The sequence below is a fragment of the Pongo abelii genome, chromosome 10, assembly GCF_028885655.2.
Source record: "Pongo abelii isolate AG06213 chromosome 10, NHGRI_mPonAbe1-v2.0_pri, whole genome shotgun sequence".
In the NCBI taxonomy this organism is placed as follows: domain Eukaryota; kingdom Metazoa; phylum Chordata; class Mammalia; order Primates; family Hominidae; genus Pongo; species Pongo abelii.
Window position 1 is genome coordinate 99,521,012 of NC_071995.2, and position 18,852 is coordinate 99,539,863.

The window sequence follows — 18,852 nt, forward strand, 5'->3', positions numbered from 1 at the left end:
TACACTCTACGATCTTTGCACAATGATGAAATCTACCGATGCATTTCTCAGAAAGTATCCCATCCTTAAGTGAGACATGACTGTACTTGGGACATGTCTCTATGTATGTATGTATGTATGTATGTATGTATGTATGTATGTATGTATCTATCTATCTATCTATCTATCTATCTATCTATCTATCTAACTCTATTCTTGTATTGGTTTTCCTCACCTTTTCATTATAAACAAGCATTTTCCCACGTCATTAAATATTCTTTGAAGACAGAATTTAATGACCTGTATGCCTCCTTTATGGTGTTTCTTTTGTGTCTTATACTTCTATACTGCCCTCTCACATTTAAAAAAATTATCAAAGGTTTTTGGAATCTTTGTTATTAAAAATTCTAGTTATCTAGTAGTCATAGCTACTTCTACCTGAGTTTATGAGTGCCTGCCTATGACAAATAACAAATAAATAAATGGGGCTTCTATTTATTAGTCTATTTAGGAAGTCACTTGTTTTTTAGCTTATGTAATGTGTTTTGTCTTGATCTGAACAGGATCATTTTATTGGGTTATGTTGGATTTATTTGGCAAATCCAGTTCTCTTATCTCCAATGGCCTGTGTTTGTGACTGCTTGGATATGGGGGATTTTAAAGACTAGTGAAGAGCATGGATTGCAATTACATCTTTACACCTTAGTAGCTACGTGACTTTGGGCAAATTACTCCATTGCATTGCACCTTCTTTTCAAGATTAAAGACTAAATGATATCATAAAGTACATAGCCCAGAGCCAGGCTGATATTGAATATTCTTGTTATTTTTCTTGTCATTGTTGTAATTATGAGGTCTTTGGCCATCAAATAGAACAAAGCTGAGACTAGCCTTAGTTGAGATTGAAAAGCATCAGAACTTTTCTTTACCCATTTGAAGTAACTGGCCATGGAAGAAAAAGGCAAATAACCCATTTTAATTCTGGACCAGCAGGAAGGCATCTTTGTCTGTCCAGTCTAAGAAATTCTCTCATAGGTAGCTTCAGACTTTGCAATGAGGCAGCTGCATTAGTGCATCTGAAAAGTTCACTGCTGTGGCTGGAATGTTAAACAGCAGTTCTTGACAGTCACCGAAATGCATACTGGGGTCTCAAGGAATGGACTTAGGACTTCCTTTTCATTATTCACATTGTTCAATACCTAGTCTGTCTCTATATAAATGCCAGTGTTGCTTTAATAAATTATTATGGATGATAATAGTAATACTTGTAGCTGCTATTTATTGAGTGTTGACTATGTAACAACTAAGGTTTTTGTGTATTATCACATTTAATCCTAGTGGCTGCTCTGTGAGTATGTTATCATCCCTATTTCATAAAGGAGGAAACTAAAATTTGGAGAGGTTCAGCATTATCTAATAAGAATTTCAACGTTGGTCTCTTTGACTCCAGAATCTGAGATTGTAGCTTTGCTCTTAGCTCTACTGTTTTGGTTTTATAATTACTGCATGGCCTCATTCATTCATTCAGCCTGAGAATCTACTTTGTTGAGAATCTACTTTGTGCCAGCTCCTGTTCTAAGTGCTTGGGTTATAGCATGCAGACAAAGTCCCTGCCCTCCCAAGGCTTATTTTCTATTAAATATAATAGAATATTAAGTTACTTTTAGGTGTTTTACTCCTAGAATAAGCATTCGTGTGAGGCTGTGAGTTATCTTATTCTTGAGCTTTAGGAATGTAACTGAAATTTTGTATAAGGCTGGGTATACCTCCTAAGCTTATGAGATTTCTACAAAATTTCTACAAAATACTGGAAGCTAGGGCATGTTCCATTTTATGCATCAGGCTGGTTATTTTAGCACTGGCTTTTTAGCCCTGGCAGACTCCTCAAATTGGAGACGTTCTTACTGGTTACTTAAAGAAGCTTTTAGAAGGTTTGGAAGGTTTATTGTTTGTGATAAAGCTACTTTTTGTTACCTTGGTTTCTTTGACTTCCTTAAATGTTCTATAGGTGTATGGAGCAGCATAAAAACTTTCTTTCTTTAGAACATGCCAAAAATACATCAGACAAACCTAGAACAAGAGGCTTAATTACTTCATAGAATAAATTTTCAAATTCAGATACAGTTGAAAAATAAATGATGAATCAGGGAGGTCTAATTATGAGGGACCAAAGTATTAATACCTTGTTTTCTGTGATATCAAGAATATCTAATCCATCCTTAAGAATGAATTATTATAATAAGCTGATATCATAAAGTGTTTGTGTTAATGTCACATTTAATCCATGTGGAAGCTGAAAATAATTTTAAATATCCTTAGGTAGAGGCTATGTTATATTTTTACCTAGGGAATTATCAGTAAATACTATGAAGTGTGTTTCCTTGTAAAAAAAAAAAATAGTTGCCTTATTTTTGCATTGGAAATACAAGTGAACCTTTTTGGTCCCATAAAATGCAAATGGCTTGTGTATGTTCCTTTTTTTTTTTTTTTTTTTTAAGTCCTTTGTCTAAGAAGGAGGATCATTGGCAAACCAGCTAGCCATTCGCTTTGGATTTTGACATAGCTTCTCCTTGGGACCCTAATGACAGACTCTCTGATAACCAGTGCAAACTCCATGAATATCTTTCATTTCTCTAGAAGGAGGTGTGGATTTGCAAGGCTACCAGCTGGATATGCAAATACTACCTGACGGGCCAAAGAGTGATGTGGACTTTTCAGAGATTCTTAATGCAATACAAGAAAGTAAGTTTCACTCAAATTTTAAATTCTCCATGAGAGAAGAAACTATTATAATACTTGGGAGGGGTAATAAACTAAAAACCTTAGATGCCAAGCTTTAAAAAATATTAACAAAATGATGTCTTGAAAGAGATACTGTGCAAAATAATTTTGAAACTAGAGGAGATAGTGAAAGTGAGATTTAATTTGTGAAATTAAATCACATAATAGTGGAATTTTTGAAAAAGCTATAGCAGAATGATCAATTCTGTATATTGTATTTCATGTTATAATATTTAGTAAACCTCGGAGTATTGTAAATTTCTAGATTTCTTGATTAATCATAATCAAAGAAAAACCTTTAAGAAAACAAAATACAATTCCTTTGCTCAAATGGAAGTAATAAGAGGGAAATGTTGGTGGAGCAAGGTGAAATCAGGAACTTCTTCTCCAAAATGAATATCTGGAGTCGTTGATGATGGGCTGCATGCGAGAAGTGAACCCTCATTTTCTAAGCATTTTGAGTAATCAAGGTTTGCTCTTCTTTGAGTATTTTATTTCTGTTTTATAGCTTTCACTCAGAATTTTATCAGAATCAACACATTTACTCAAGTTAAATATTTAGCCTTGAGGATTGGTGATGCAGTGTCTCATACTAAGTCATTACCATTGATATTTCATTATCAGAGCTCTAATTCTAGATGATGAAGCTCCTCTTTTAATATCAAGTAATTTATCTCATGTTGGATTTGAGGGATTTTGATGTGAAGAACATTGTATAAACAACCATTGCAGCTTTTTCTTACTTCTAGTTTTGGGACATTGCATTTTCTTTTCTTTTTTTATTATTATACTTTAAGTTCTAGGGTACATGTGCACAACGTACAGGTTTGATACATAGGTATACATGTGCCATGTTGGTTTGCTGCACCCATCAACTCGTCATTTGCATTAGGTATGTCTCCTAATGCTATCCCTCCCCCAGAACCCCACCCCACAACAGGCCCTGGTGTGTGATGTTCCCTGCCCTGTGTCCAAATGATCTCATCGTTCAATTCCCACCTATGAGTGAGAACATGCGGTGTTTGGTTTTCTATCCTTGTGATCGTTTGCCAAGAATGATGGTTTCCAGCTTCATTCATGTCCCTGCAAAGGACACGAACTCATCCTTTTTTATGGCTGCATAGTATTCCATGGTGCATATGTGCCACATTTTCTTAATCCAGTCTAGCATTGATGGACATTTGGGTTGGTTCCAAGTCTTTGCTATTGTGAATAGTGCTGCAATAAACATACGTGTGCATGTGTCTTTATAGTAGCATGATTTATAATCCTTTGGGTATATGCTCAGTAATGGGATTGCTGGGTCAGATGGTATTTCTAGTTCTACATTCTTGAGGAATCGCTACACTGTCTTCCACAATGGTTGAACTAATTTACACTCCTACTAACAGTGTAAAAGTGTTCCTATTTCTCCACATCCTCTCCAGCATCTGTTGTTTCCTGACTTTTTCATGATTGCCATTCTAACTGGTGTTAGACGGTATCTCATGGTGGTTTTGATTTGCATTTCTCTGCTGGCCAGTGATGATGAGCATTTTTTCATGTGTCTGTTGGCTGTATAAATGTCTTCTTTTGAGAACTGTCTGTTCATATCCTTTGCCCACTTTTTGACGGGGTTGTTTGTTTTTTTCTTGTAAATTTATTTGAGTTATTTGTAGATTCTGGATATTAGCCCTTTGTCAGATGGGTAGATTGTGAAAATTTTCTCCCATTTTGTAGGTTGCCTGTTCACTCTGATGGTAGTTTCTTTTGCTGTGCAGAAGCTCTTTAGTTTAATTAGATCCCATTTATCAATTTTGGCGTTTGTTGCCATTGCTTTTGATGTTTTAGTCATGAAGTCCTTGCCCATGCCTAGGGACATTGCATTTTCTTGTTAATTTTCTTATGAATAATTTTATGCTTTTTAGTTATCCCCATTTATCATTATACTGTCCTGTTGACCTTATGAGATAATTATTACCTCCACCTTACAGATGGAACAACTGAGGGTGGAAGAAATTAAGTGACAGGGGAATATGATAATCATGGAGACCGGACTGCAATGATGGCTGTTTGTTCCTTCATTTAATTCCTTCATGAATATGCTCAGTACAGGATTTAAACACATTGAGGTGAAGGATCCTGAAACTGAAGATGAGGCTACTTTTAAAAGAAATGTTTTTAGCAAAGAATATAAGGGGATCAGCTATTTATTCTGGTTGAACAATCCCTTTATATTACATTAATGAATAAAAGAGAAAAAATTTCCACAGGAGAATAAAAATCAAATTATTAGACATTGGAGAGAAAATAACTTTTCATGGAAAGTTATAAAATTATGTAATTACTTCACTTGATTTGAAAGATGATAGGTTGTACAGTGCTCAAAGAGTTTAAATTTTTTTTCAATAAATGATAAAAGTTGGCTTCCATGCCAGTGCTACAGGTGAACTTAAATTTAAGGAGTGGGGGCTAAAATGAACTTGCATCAAAATGAGCTAAAGGTTAGTAAGGTACTATTTTTATAGTAACTTTTATTACCAGATCTTGGTAAAGACGTGTGTATCTGATGTTAACTGTTTTGTAGTTTAGAAGGGTGATCTCTCTATGAACAGGTAGAGGAGTATAAATTTATGAGAACTTAACAGAAGAAGAAGGAAATGTTACTTGACTTTAAAATGCAAATCCAGCCCTTTATAAGTTTATGCATTTTCTACTGCTTTGGAACGAATTTATTTTCTTGTTGCAAACAAGTTTTGTGCTAATTAGATTTGAGAAGCTGCCCACACAGGCTGGGTCATTTCTGGAAGGAAAGATTTTGGGCCATTCAGTCTCTATCTAGGTTCCAAATATGATCGAAATTTTTAGCCAGTTCATGGAAATCTCCAAGCATAAAAATAGGTAGCTTGGTACTTTAAGGGACTGTAGCTTAGATTATCGTTTCTGGAAAGCTTTGAGAGACCATCGTTAAGTGTGTAAAGAATATGGAGTTCTGCGACTGGCCCCAGTGTGTGATGTTCCCCTCCCTGTGTCCATGTGTTCTCATTGTTCAACTCCCACTATGAGTGAGAACATGCGGTGTTTGGTTTTCTGTTCTTGTGTTAGTTTGCTGAAAATGATGGTTTCCAGCGTCATCCATGTCCTGTCGGGGGGTGGGGGGCTAGAGGAGGGATAGCATTTAGGAGAAATACCTAATGTAGATGACGGGTTGATGGGTGCAGCAAACCACCATGGCACGTGTATACCTATGTAACAAACCTGCACGTTCTGCACATGTACCCCAGAACTTAAAGTATAATAAAAAAAAGAATATGGAATTCTGAACATCAGTATAATTCCTCTCCTTTTTGTTAAGATTAACAAGATGATGGAAAATTTTCACTTTTTTCTTCAAATGTTGTGACTATTTATATATAGTGTATATATATATATATAGTATGCATGTATGTATAGTGTGTATACATACATATACATACACACACATATATATACATATATATACGCACACATATATATATGAGACCTTCAAGATCAAGCTAGAAGTGCGTATGTGCATGCTTACATGTGTGTATCTGTGTGTGTTTCAAACATTTCTTGAGTGTCTGGGTTAGGCCAGCCATGATGGTGTTTTCCCAAAGTATCTCTTTTCAATCTTAACCCAAAGTAATAATAGATAAGATTTTCTCCATTTTAAAGGTGAAAAAACTGAATATAGCTCCCCAAGGATATATGGTTACTATGTGATAGAGTCAATATTTAATTGTATGTTAGTCCTTGTTCTGCTAAATACTAAATTAAATAAAAATGATTAGGAAAAATGAACTACTTTGTGTTTTTAAAATTGTATTATATTTTCACATCTTCATGCAAGAACTTTGCTACCATGCTTCTACATTGTAAAATACATTTACAGTATTTTATCTTTTAGTGTGCATACCCTAAGTATAGCCTCATCTGTTCTAAATATGTCTTAGAGTGGCTGGCCATACTCAAGTGCTTTTTCAGATCCTCCGTATTAGATGTACAGCTTATTAAAAAGAAAAGAGTTATTTTAACCATCCATCCATCTTGCCTGTCATGTGTCAGGTACTGTGCTAGGCATAATACCTTAAGGCAGTGGTGGATGTTTGGTACAAAGTCTAATTCAGGAAAAATGAAAACATTTCCAGATCACATCTTGTTTTGGTGTTCAATACAAAAACAACTTGATTGCTTTTTAGGGAAAGGCATTTACATGTGAAAGTATAACAAGGGTATGTGTGTGTGTGTGTGTGTGTGTATATGTGTGTTTGTTTCTTTTCCTTGATGTTATTTGTCCCTTCCTCTCTATTCTCACCCTTCACTCTGCATTCCAAGATGGTAGCCAGGTTCCTTGAACTCCTTTGTTTCAGCAGTTTTGTGTTACCTACAGTTCCTGCCTTTTTTTTCTGAAAGCCTGAGCTTCCAAGACTGATGCTTGGATGGAAGAAGAAATTGCAGGAGAGATGCGCCATAGAGGGAGCCAGGCTTCTGGTAGGGGGAATGGAAAGGGAGGGAATGGCTATGTTGCATGCCTGGGGGACTTCACGGGAGCCACCTGAACTGTCAGTCACACAGAGAGTTCCTGGCCTGAGAAAGGAACTTAGGAGTCGCTGGGAAGGGGGCAGTCTCCTCTTCCTGTTTCTTTGTTTTATCTCCAGTGCCTTGAACAGAGCATGGAGTGTGGTAGGTGCTTACTAATATTTGTTAGTGATTGAGTGAATGTGTGAAATCACTGGAGACTTGAAAAGCGGGCAGCTCAATAGTAACCAGTGTGTCTTGGACACCTGACTGCTCTTTCTAAATGTTCTGCTCTTTACAAAACTCCTAGGACCTTTGCACAGTTCTGGATACACGAGGCAGGAAAGTGGGAGTGTCAGCAATAACTGAAATTAAATTGTCCACGAAGCCGGTGGAATGGGAACTTGGAGATAGATTTAGTTTGATGCAATGATAACAACATTACAATGCAATTCCTACTCTTGAGTTCATCCAGTAAGATTCAAACCCTCCATCCATAGTTTAAGGAGTGGAGTGCCTACTCAAATCTTATGTACAGTAGCATCTATTAAAACAAAAATAAACAAAAAGAAAAACACTGCTTTTTTAATCACCAAAGTTTTCAAATCCGAACATTTTAAGAGGTAAGCATTTTAAAATATTTCCTTCTGAAACTTGATTGAGAATCATGTCTTAAAGCTCTGCAGTCCATGAATCAGGTGTATGTGTGTGTGTATGTATGTGAGTATTTATTACATTAGCTAGCTACTGTGAAGCATGTCATTCAAAGGTTATACTGTACTTTTTCATTCTCGCTTTAAATTATTTTCAATGTCCAGCCCTTTTTAGAGACCATTCATCCCCCTACCATTTGTTGCCCACCCCTCTTGTTTTGCTCCTAGTTTTTCCTTTCATGATTCCCACCATATCTGGATATAGACTGTAGGGACACTCTTGACTGGCATCCATACCCTGAAACACATGATTGTGTTGTATTCCATCAGATTCTGATGAAGGAAAGAGGGCACAAGATAGTGTTTGCAATGAGATCTGAGGAGTTAAAAGGATTGTGGGATCATTGTTATCCTGCAGTCTGTTTGTGCTTGCACATGTGTCTACATAATCATATAGCTGTGCCTACATTAGGGGTGGTGTATACTTTTGTGGCTGAGGAGACTGAGTCATTTCTCAGTGACACCGAGTGAGTCACTTTGAATCTAATTCTTTAGCCCTGATTTCCAATTTTATTTTTAACCTGCACGGTCATGCCATTTCAGAGGAGCAGATGGCAGGGTATGGGGTATAGGGGTGAGCGGGGGGGCTGGCATATATTGAGCAGGTAATCTTGTCTGGCAATTTTGTGGCTGACCTTTTACCTATGTTATTTTATTTAGTCTTTAACTCTCTTTGCCTTAATTTCCACATCTGTAAAAGGAAAACAGTAATAGTACATCTATGTAAAGCCTTTAACATAGTGCCTGGTACACAGTCAGGGGTGTATAAGTGTTGGCTACCACCTTTGTCTTTATTCCTCAATCATTCATTCTGTCTGGGAAATTGTATTTCCATATTTAGAAGATAAAGAAATTAAAGCTTGAATAAGTTAAATATCCCAATCTAATAGCTAATAAGTGGAAGGGCTGGCATTTGAACTCAGGTCTGTCTGAATCCAGAGCTCATGCTCTTTCCAAAGAAGGTGAAATTATGGTCAGTAGACTTGGAGGATCTTTTATGCAGAGCATGAATGACCTCACTTTATGTTATGGAAAGGTCGCCAAGGCTAATGAATGAGCAAAGATTGAATTAGGCACACAGTTCTTCTCTAAATGTCATTCCCAGGACTGTAAGAAGTGCCATCATCATTATTTTCCTTGTTATAGAAGTAACCAAGTTGTTCACCTTTTCTTTATAATGAAGTAGTAGTAAGAGAAGCTCTTCTTAGCAAATATGCTAAATCAGAAACAAGTTAATGATCTCAACCCCATTGTGGTGTGCTGGGGTTACATACAATACCATCATCTGTGCTGTTTTATAAACATTGCCATTATTGAGCCAGGTGATGACAATGACATCTTTTTTTATTTTAATTTTTAATTTTGGTGGGTACATAGTAGGTGTATGTATTTATGGGGTACATGAAATATTTTGATACAGGCATACAATGTTTAGTAATCACATCAGTGTAAATGGGGTATCCACCACCTCAAACATCCATTCTTTCTTTGTGTTACAAACATCCAATTATACTTTTAGTTTTAAATGTACAATGAGTTATTATTGACTAGTTACCCTGTTGTGCTATTAAATACTAGATCTTATTCATTCTATCTAATTATATTTTTGTACCCATTAACCATTCCCACCTCCCTTCCGCTCTACTACTCTTCCCAGCGTCTGGTAACCACCATTCTACTCTCTATCTCCGTTAGTTCAATTGTTTTTAGTTTTTAGCTCCCACAAATAAGAACATGCAAAGTTTGTCTTTCTGTGCCTGGCTCATTTCACTTAACATAATGACCTCCAGTTCCATCCATATTGTTGCAAATGACAGAATCTCATATTTTTATAGCTGAATAGTACTGCATTGTGTATATGTACCACCATTTTCTTTATCTGTTCATTATCTGTTGATGGACACTTAGATTCCTTCCAAATCTTGGCTATTGTGAATAGTGCTGCAGTAAACATGAGAGTGCAGATAGCTAGTATACTAATTTCCTTTCTTTGGGGTATATACCCCTAAGCAGAATTGCTGGATCATATGGAAGTTCTATTTTTAATTTTTTCAGGAACCTCCAAACTGTCCTTCATAGTGGTTGTACTGATTTACATTCCCACCAACAGTGTATGAGGGTTCCCTCTTCTCCACATCCTTGCCAGCAGTTGTTATTGCCTGCCTTTTAGATAAAAGCCATTTTAACTGAGGTGAGCCCTGATTTCCAACTTTATTTTAAAATGAAATTATATCTTATTATGAAATCTGACCATTTTACAATGAGATATCTCATTGTAGTTTTTATTTGCATTTCTCTGATGATCAGTGATGTTGAGCACCTTTTCATGTGCCTGTTTGCCATTTGTATGTCTCCTTCTGAGAAATGTCTTATTCAGACATCTTGCCCATTTTTATTTGGATTATTAGATGTTTTTCCTCTAGAGTTGTTTGAGCTCCATATATATTTTGGTTATTAATCCCTTGTCAGATGGATAGTTTGCAAATATTTTCTCTCATTCTGTGGGTTGTCTTTTCACTTTGTTGATTGTTTCCTTTGCTGCTCAGAAGCTTTTAAACTTGATGTGATCCCATTTGTCCATTTTTGCTTTGGTTGCCTATGCTTGTGAGGTATTACTCAAGAAATCTTTGCCCAGTCCAATGTTCTGGAGAGTTTCTCTAATGTTTCCTTTTAGAAGTTTCTTAGTGTGAGGCCTTAGATTTAAGTCTTTAATCCATTTTGGTTTGATTTTTGTATATGGTGAGAGATAGGGGTCTAGTTTCATTCTTCTGTGTATGGATATCCAGTTTTCCCAGCATCACTTATTGAAGAGACTGTCCTTTCTCCAATGCATGTTCTTGGCAACATTGTCAAAAATGAATTTACTATAGATGTATGGATTTGTTTTTGGGTTCTCTGTTCTGTTCCACTAATCTATGTGTCTGTTTTTATGCCAGTTCCATACAGAAATTAGTTTTAAATGAATATTTTTTTAAAATCTCATGACTTTTTGTTTGTTTGCAAAGGCATATTTTAAATCTCAATAACTTTCTGTGGCAGAAGGAAGGTTCCTGCTGTCATGTTTGTAATAACTAGAACCCCAGGTTCTTTAGGGAGATGTCAACACAACCATTTAATTGTTGCCAGAACACACTAGCAGAAGTTTCTAAATTTTTGTAAAAGCAGTAAAATGTATTTTTCCCCAATATATGATCAACATATAACTTCAATATACAAAACAGAAACTGAGTTGTTTGGTATAGGTAGGGGTAGAAGGTGAGCCTTGCCCACTCAGTTGTCTCTTTGTCCTCTCCATGGCCCCTGAAACTCCTCAAAAGGGCCGTAGGGTTCCAGAGAACAGAGATTGAAAACTGCTGGCCTATTAGAAGGGAGTAAAATCAGCTAAGGAAGCATTATGTCCTTTCTAATTGCTTTATTTATTTATTTTGAGTTTTTAAACTTAAACCCCCTTTTTTCTCATTGGTAAACCAGGCAGCCTTTGCCTTAGGGATGCTGTCAAGATGCATTTGAAGAGTAATGAGCATCTAGAGAGTCTTGGGCTTGCTCGTGTCATATACATGCTAAATAGTGTTTAGTTCTTAAATCCCAGCCTAAGATGTTCAAAGCTGTATTGTGTCTTTGTATTTCCCTGAATTTTTAAGACAATAATGGATCTATTTGTTAAATTTTAGAAAGTTGTCAGAGCTGTCAGGCTACGGATGTAAAGTCTAGCTTTATTCAGATAAATGTTGAAATGGCAACAAGATAATTGCTTGGTGGTTAAATGACTTCCATTCTTGAAAGCCAAACATGATTTAAGAACAGTAGAATGCTTCCCACAAAAACAAAAGCCAGCTAGAATTGGCATGGATTTGGGGTCTGAATTGGATGAAAATTCATCTTTGTCACTTACTAGCTGCATGGCCACACTTGGCATTTCTGAATCTGGCTTCTTTATAATAATACTTGTCTCATAGGTTGTTTTGAGGATGAAATGAGAAAATGGACCTGAAAATCATTAACACACAGCAGGCTGTCAGTAAACTGTAATTCCTATCTTTGTCTCCCTTCCCGCTCCCTTCGTATTTAATCTCTGTGATTCTAAGAGAGAAGTAGACATTTTCAAGCCATCTTTTTAAGGTAATCAGAATAAGAAAAAACTGAAAATTGGTATCATCCTACAATTAGCTTTTATTTATCTTAAAATGCATATTGAACGTCTCCTATTTGGTAGCCCTTTTGCCGAATTGGAGATACCTTAGCTCTTCACCTTAAAGGGACCTTAGTCTAAAGACATAGAGATGGACTTGTTATAAAACAGTCTGGTAAGTGTTAAAATTGAGATATAAACTTTTTTTTGCATTCTAAAATATTCCTGGAGGTGTTCTTTTTTTTTTTAAGTGATACTTTGAGGTCAGTATGTAATCCCTTGAGAATTCTGAGTATCAGATGCAATAACTTGGAACTTAGGACAAAAATAGTATAATGAACTGGTGCTCTGGAGAATGAATATAGATACTTGGATTATGCTGCAAAGCCCTCTTGTGTCTTCTTCAATGACCTGTAATTTCACCTTCTTTTCTCTGCATCTGAAATTTATATATCTGAAACTTCTATACTGTAATATCAAAGTGGGGTTATTTTGCTACATTTGGAAAATAGGAGAGAAGTAAAGAAAAGAGCAATGAATCAAAGTCTTTGATTTTTTTGATTGTATTTCTTACACTCTTCTAGGCTATTTCTAAAATACACTTGCTATTTGTTTTTTTTCATTGCCTTTATAGCATTGATTCCCAAACTCTGTTCTCTTGCCTGAAAGTGTGAGGGCTTCCCACTCATGTCATGTCCAGCACTTAACTCTAAATCTTGGTTCAATGAACAAATGGCAGAAAACAATTCATTAATTAGTTTGTTCATTTATTTGAGTCCTTGCAATATATTTGTGATCTCTATCCATAGGGAATTAACAATAGCTAACATCTCAAATGATTTTCACTGGAGGAATAATTGAAATAATTGCAAATATTGATTTGATTAATAGATTTAGTATTACCAAAGTAAATTCACCTTTTCATCATGTAAAGATCACCATGAACTGCCTGCCTGCTGGTCCTCTCCTGACTTTTCTGCTCTGCCTCCATCCTGGGATGATATAAACAGAGCCAGCCCTCATAAATCTCTGAGTTTGATGCTTTACTCAGACTCTTTAGCTGATTTTTCGTCTCCCAGGCAATTTAAGGTCCTTAATCCTCGTTGTTCAGTTATAATATGTGAGTCCTTGCTGTTTTGTTCCCAAGTCGTTTTTTACGCTGAGCTTCTAATCTTTGCAATAGGGAATCATTTGAGTATCTCCCTTGCCTTCCCAAATGCATGGTATACACCTACCCTGACCAATCTGTGCTGCCTAATTCTGTTCACAGCCCTTCCTGGGTCTGAATGAAATGCAGATCTGTTACTTGAGTTGCATGGTAGTTTTGCATTTTCTCTCCTTCTGGTCATTCTTTTTTTTTCGCATTTTTTTAAAATTATACTTTAAATTCTAGGGTACATGTGCACAACGTGCAGGTTTGATACATAGGTATACATGTGCCATGTTGGTTTGTAGCACCCATCGACTCATCATTTACATTAGGTATTTCTCCTAATGCTATCTCTCCTCCAGCCCTCCACCCCACAACAGGCCCCGGTGTGTGATGTTCCCCGTCCTGTGTCCAAGTGATCTCATTGTTCAATTCCCACCTGTGAGTGAGAACATGTGGTGTTTGGTTTTCTGTCCTTGTGATAGTTTGCCAAGAATGATGGTTTCCAGCTTCATCCATGTCCCTGCAAAGGACGTGAACTCATCCTTTTTTATGGCTGCATAGTATTCCGTGGTGTATATGTGCCACATTTTCTTAATCCAGTCTAGCATTGATGGACATTTGGGTTGGTTCCAAGTCTTTGCTATTGTGAATAGTGCTGCAATAAACGTATGTGTGCATGTGTCTTTATAGCAGCATGATTTATAATCCTTTGGGTATATGCCCAGTAATGGGATGGCTGGGTCAAATGGTATTTCTAGTTCTAGATCCTTGAGGAATCGCCACACCGTCTTCCACAATGGTTGAACTAGTTTACAGTCCTACCAACAGTGTAAAAGCATTCCTATTTCTCTACCTCCTCTCCAGCAACTGTTGTTTCCTGACTTTTTAACGATCGCCATTCTAACTGGTGTGAGATGGTATCACATTGTGGTTTTGATTTGCATTTCTCTGATGACCAGTGATGATGAGCATTTTTTCATGTGTCTGTTGGCTGCCTAGATGTCTTCTTTTGAGAAGTGTCTGTTCATATCCTTTGCCCACTTTTTGATAGGGTTGTTTTTTTCTCGTAAATTTGTTTGAGTTCTTTGTAGATTCTGGTTATTAGCCCTTTGTCAGATGGGTAGATTGTGAAAATTTTCTCCCATTCTGTAGGTTGCCTGTTCACTCTGATGGTAGTTTCTTTTGCTGTGCAGAACCATTTTAGTTTAATTAGATCCTGTTTGTCTATTTTGGTTTTTGTTGCCATTGCTTTTGGTGTTTTAATCATGAAGTCCTTGCCCATGCCTTTGTCCTGAATAGTATTGCCTAGGTTTTCTTCTAGGGTTTTTATGGTGTTAGGTCTAACATTTCAGTCTTTAATCCATCTTGAATTAATTTTTGTATAAGGTGTAAGGAAGGGATCCAGTTTCAGCTTTCTACATATGGCTAGCCAGTTTTCCCAGCACCATTTATTAAATAGGGAATCCTTTCTGCGTTTCTTGTTTTTGTCAGGTTTGTCAAAGATCAGATGGTTGTAGATGTGTTCTGTTATTTCTGAGGACTCTGTTCTGTTCCATTGGTCTATATTTTGGTTTTGGTACCAGTACCCTGCTGTTTTGGTACTTGTAGTATAGTTTGAAGTCAGGTAGCATGATGCCTCCAGTTTTGTTTTTTTTGCTTAGGATTGTCTTGGCAATGAGGGCTCTTTTTTGGTTCCATATGAACTTTAAAGTAGTTTTTTCCAACTCTGTGAAGAAAGTCATTGGCAGCTTGATGGGGATGGCATTAAATCTATAAATTACCTTGGGCAGTATGGCCATTTTCATGATATTGATTCTTCCTATCCATGAGCATGGAATATTCTTCCATTTGTTTGTGTCCTCTTTTACTTCGTTGAGCAGTGGTTTGTAGTTCTCCTTGAAGAGGTCCTTCACATCCCTTGTAAGTTGGATTCCTAGGTATTTTATTCTCTTTGTAGCAATTGTGAATGGGAGTTCAGTCATGATTTGGCTCTCTGTTTGTCTGTTAATGGGGTATAGGAATGCTTGTGATTTTTGCACATTGATTTTGTATCCTGAGACTTTGCTGAAGTTTCTTATCAGCTTAAGGAGATTTTGGGCTGAGATGATGGGGTTTTCTAAATATACAGTCATGTCATCTGCAAACAGGGACAATTTGACTTCCTCATTTCCTAATTGAATATTCTTTATTTCTTTCTCCTGCCTGATTACCCTGGCCAGAACTTCCAATACAATGTTGAATAGGAGTGTGAGAGAGGGCATCCTTGTCTTGTGCCGGTTTTCAAATGGAATGCTTCCAGTTTTTGCCCATTCAATATGATATTGGCTGTGGGTTTGTCATAAATAGCTCTTATTATTTTGAGATACATTCCATCAATACCTAGTTTATTGAGAGTTTTTAGCATGAAGGGCTGTTGAATTTTGTCAAAGGCCTTTTTTGCATCTATTGAAATAATCATGTAGTTTTTGTCGTTGATTCTGTTTATGTGATGGATTACGTTTATTGTTTTGCATGTGTTGAACCAGCCTTGCCTCCCATCCTTCCTGTCATTTTTAATGGACTTCTCAGAGTATTCGACTCTCTTTCTCATTTAATGAACCTAACAGCAAGATTCTACCAGGCAGATAGTTATCAAACATTTTTCTATTTAGGAGAAGAAGTCTAAGGAAGGTGATGGGATTCATTCACAAGTGACCCTGTTTGGATGAACAGCATCTTTGTGATGTTCGTGCCCATGGATAGAAAGGCCTCACTCCCGCTCTGACTGGACAGTGAGCTCTGAGAGCAAGGCTGTGCCTGGGCTCTCCAGTACTTCAGCCCCGGTTCCTAGCTCAGCTCAGTGTCTGCCTGTGGTAGACACTGAATAAATACTTATTGATTAAAATTTATTTTTAAAAATTGGTTAATGTTGGAAGTTGAGAGTTGCTTTTTTCTTCTTAGAGAATCAATGTAAGTTTGAATCAAAGATTTTATTTTGTTTCTAAAACTTACCTTGTAGTTATAGCTGATAATATCAGAAACAGTGATGAAATATGGATGAAGGGCACATGGTTTTTATGCCTGTGGAGTGTTTATGGAGTCTACAGTCTTCTTACTGACCACGGGTTCAGCTGGGCATTCTCTCACAGCAGACTTTCTAATCTCTGCTGAAGATACTTAGAGGCTGGCAAGTGATAAGATTCGCTTAGTATCACCTATTCTCTAATAGATTGCCATGACTGACTGATTTCCCTGAGCTCAAGTGGCAGCAGCCCCATGACTTCCAGACAGTGATTCTGATGGGAAAGAAAGAGCTCTCTCCCTTTCCCGCGTTAACTGCTCCTTCTAGAATCAAATCCCTTGGGCTTTTCATGAAGAGTAGGAATTCTCAACTTCAGCACCAATTGATATTCTAGGCTGGATCACTCTGTGGTAGGGGCTGTCCTGTGCATTGTAGGATGTTTAGCGGCATCCTTGGCCTCTACTCACTGAATACCACTTTCACTGTATTACCTCTCCCCAGTAATGACAATAAATATATCTCCAAACAATGTCAAATATGGTCTGGGAGACAAAACTGGTCCCAGTTGAGAACCACGGACATAGAGGGCATTGTTGAACTGATTGTGCCAGTGCCAGAAAGTAATTTTGATAGAAGATGACCTGGTATTTTCTATCCTTGGCAAAAGCCTAGGGGGATACATACATATATCAAGAGTTTCTCCTTAGTATGAGCCAGTCATCTAGACATGAACCTCACTGTCCTTGTTCCCCCTTTATCTCACACCCCATCCCAAACCATTTCTCATAACAACCATTCCAACTTGTAAATATCTCTTCTGCCTTCTCATATTGATAAGACCAAAATACTCACTTTAAGCTCCCAGAGTCTAGCTAGAATCGACAAATCAGCATTTGTTGTGGGTCTGCCATGTGTCAGCCACCCTGCTAATATGCACATTGATGTAATCCTCTTCGCCACCCTGAGAGAGAAGTTTGCTATTCTTGTCTCACCAGTGAGGAAACAGAAGCACGTATTTACACAGCTAAGTGGCAGAGTTCAGAATAGCGAGCAGGTCTTCTGACTTGGTTAAACGATACTTTTATCTTATTGTTCAAATATCATCAACATCGACTTGAAATTTAATTTAATCACTGTCTGCTTGAAAATGTAATCACATTACTTGAAACCGTGGAATCCTGGCTTGTGAATAAGAATCATGTTAGGAAAACCATATGCCAAGTCCCAGAACCATAGAATGTTAGAGGAAAAGGGCTCTCAGATATTGTTACATTGTGACCATCTTCAGGTCATCATTCTGTCATCATTCAAATATGTGTTGAAGGCTTACCTGTGCCAGAGCCTCTGTACATCAGTCAAGACAGACAAGGTCCTTGCCCTATGGAACTTACATTGTAATAAGGCAAACATCCAATAAACAAGTCTAATAAATAAATGAACAAATAAGATAATTACGGATTGTGTTAAGTGCTGGAAAGGAAATGAACAATGAGAGGACAATAATTATGGGAGGGAGATCTTTTTACATTCAGTGGTCAGGGAAGTTGTCTTTGATCTTGACACCTCCCAAAACACTGGACATGTTACTCTTCCTCAAAAAGTGTTACTTCCTCTCCATAAGCACCTAGCACAGTACCTGGCACAGTGTAGGTGCTACAACCCTTGGCTGTATGAAAAGACCATGGTTTTTTTCTTTGTAGCCTTATAGGTCTAAAACTCTATAATACATTGTTTTAGTTTCCTTTTGGTGCTATAGCAAATGACTACAACCTTAGTGGCCTCAAACAATGTGTTTATTATCTTATGCTTCTGGAGGTCAGAAGTCCCAAAATCAAGACTCTCCTCTCTGGAGGCTCCAGGGGAGAATCTGCTTTTTTGTCTTTTCTGTCTTCTAAAAGCGACCCGCGTTTCTTGGCTTGTGGCCACATCCTGTATCCTCAAAGCCAGCAGCATAGCATTTTCCAATCTTTCTCTCTGATTCTGGCCTTCTTGCCTTCCTCTTCTAAAGACCCTTGTAATTACATCAGGCCTATCTATATGCTCTAAGATAATGTACCCATTTTAAAATCCTTGGTTTCACACATCTATAAAATCCTTTCGGTGATAAAAAGGTAAGATATTAACACGTTCTAAGAATTAGATCACCTTTGGGGGGTCATAATTCACCCTCTCGCAGTTAGTAATAAATGTTAACTTTATTTCTATGCCCATTATATTTTACAGGATGAAAAACTTGAAAAGCTAAAAGTGTTGCCTAAAATCACATGCTTAGATATAGCTTTATACCTGGTCATCTCATATTCGTACATCATCTCTATTCTCTCTACATCCAAACTCTGCTTTTTTCATTAGAGAATTCACCACAATTTACGTATCTTTGTTTTCTTTAGTTATTGCCACAAGGGCAGGAAGCCAGGTCACTTTTATTCACCAAGGTGCAATCATCACACAGCTCTATGCCTGACACACAATGTGCACATCTCTAAAATGTTTTTGAATGAAAGAATGAATACTGTATTATGTGCTTGGGTAAGAAGAACCCAATCCCTCATGAATTATTTTGTGCAGTGGCTTCTGA

At 37.1% G+C, this 18,852-nt stretch overlaps 1 protein-coding gene across 8 annotated transcripts in view; it reads left to right on the top strand.

Moving 5' to 3' along the window:
• Nucleotides 1-18,852, top strand: part of ANO4 (anoctamin 4) — a 430,350-nt gene that overhangs the window by 214,000 nt on the left and 197,498 nt on the right. For 7 of the 8 annotated variants that reach the window (XM_054527543.2, XM_054527542.2, XM_054527546.2 and 4 more), the window contains one exon: nt 2,617-2,721. The exons of the other annotated variant lie outside the window; for it this stretch is intronic. In XM_054527543.2, coding sequence (XP_054383518.1) covers nt 2,617-2,721 — 105 coding nt within the window. The remainder of the gene's footprint in view (nt 1-2,616; nt 2,722-18,852) is intronic. 8 annotated transcript variants of the gene reach the window in all.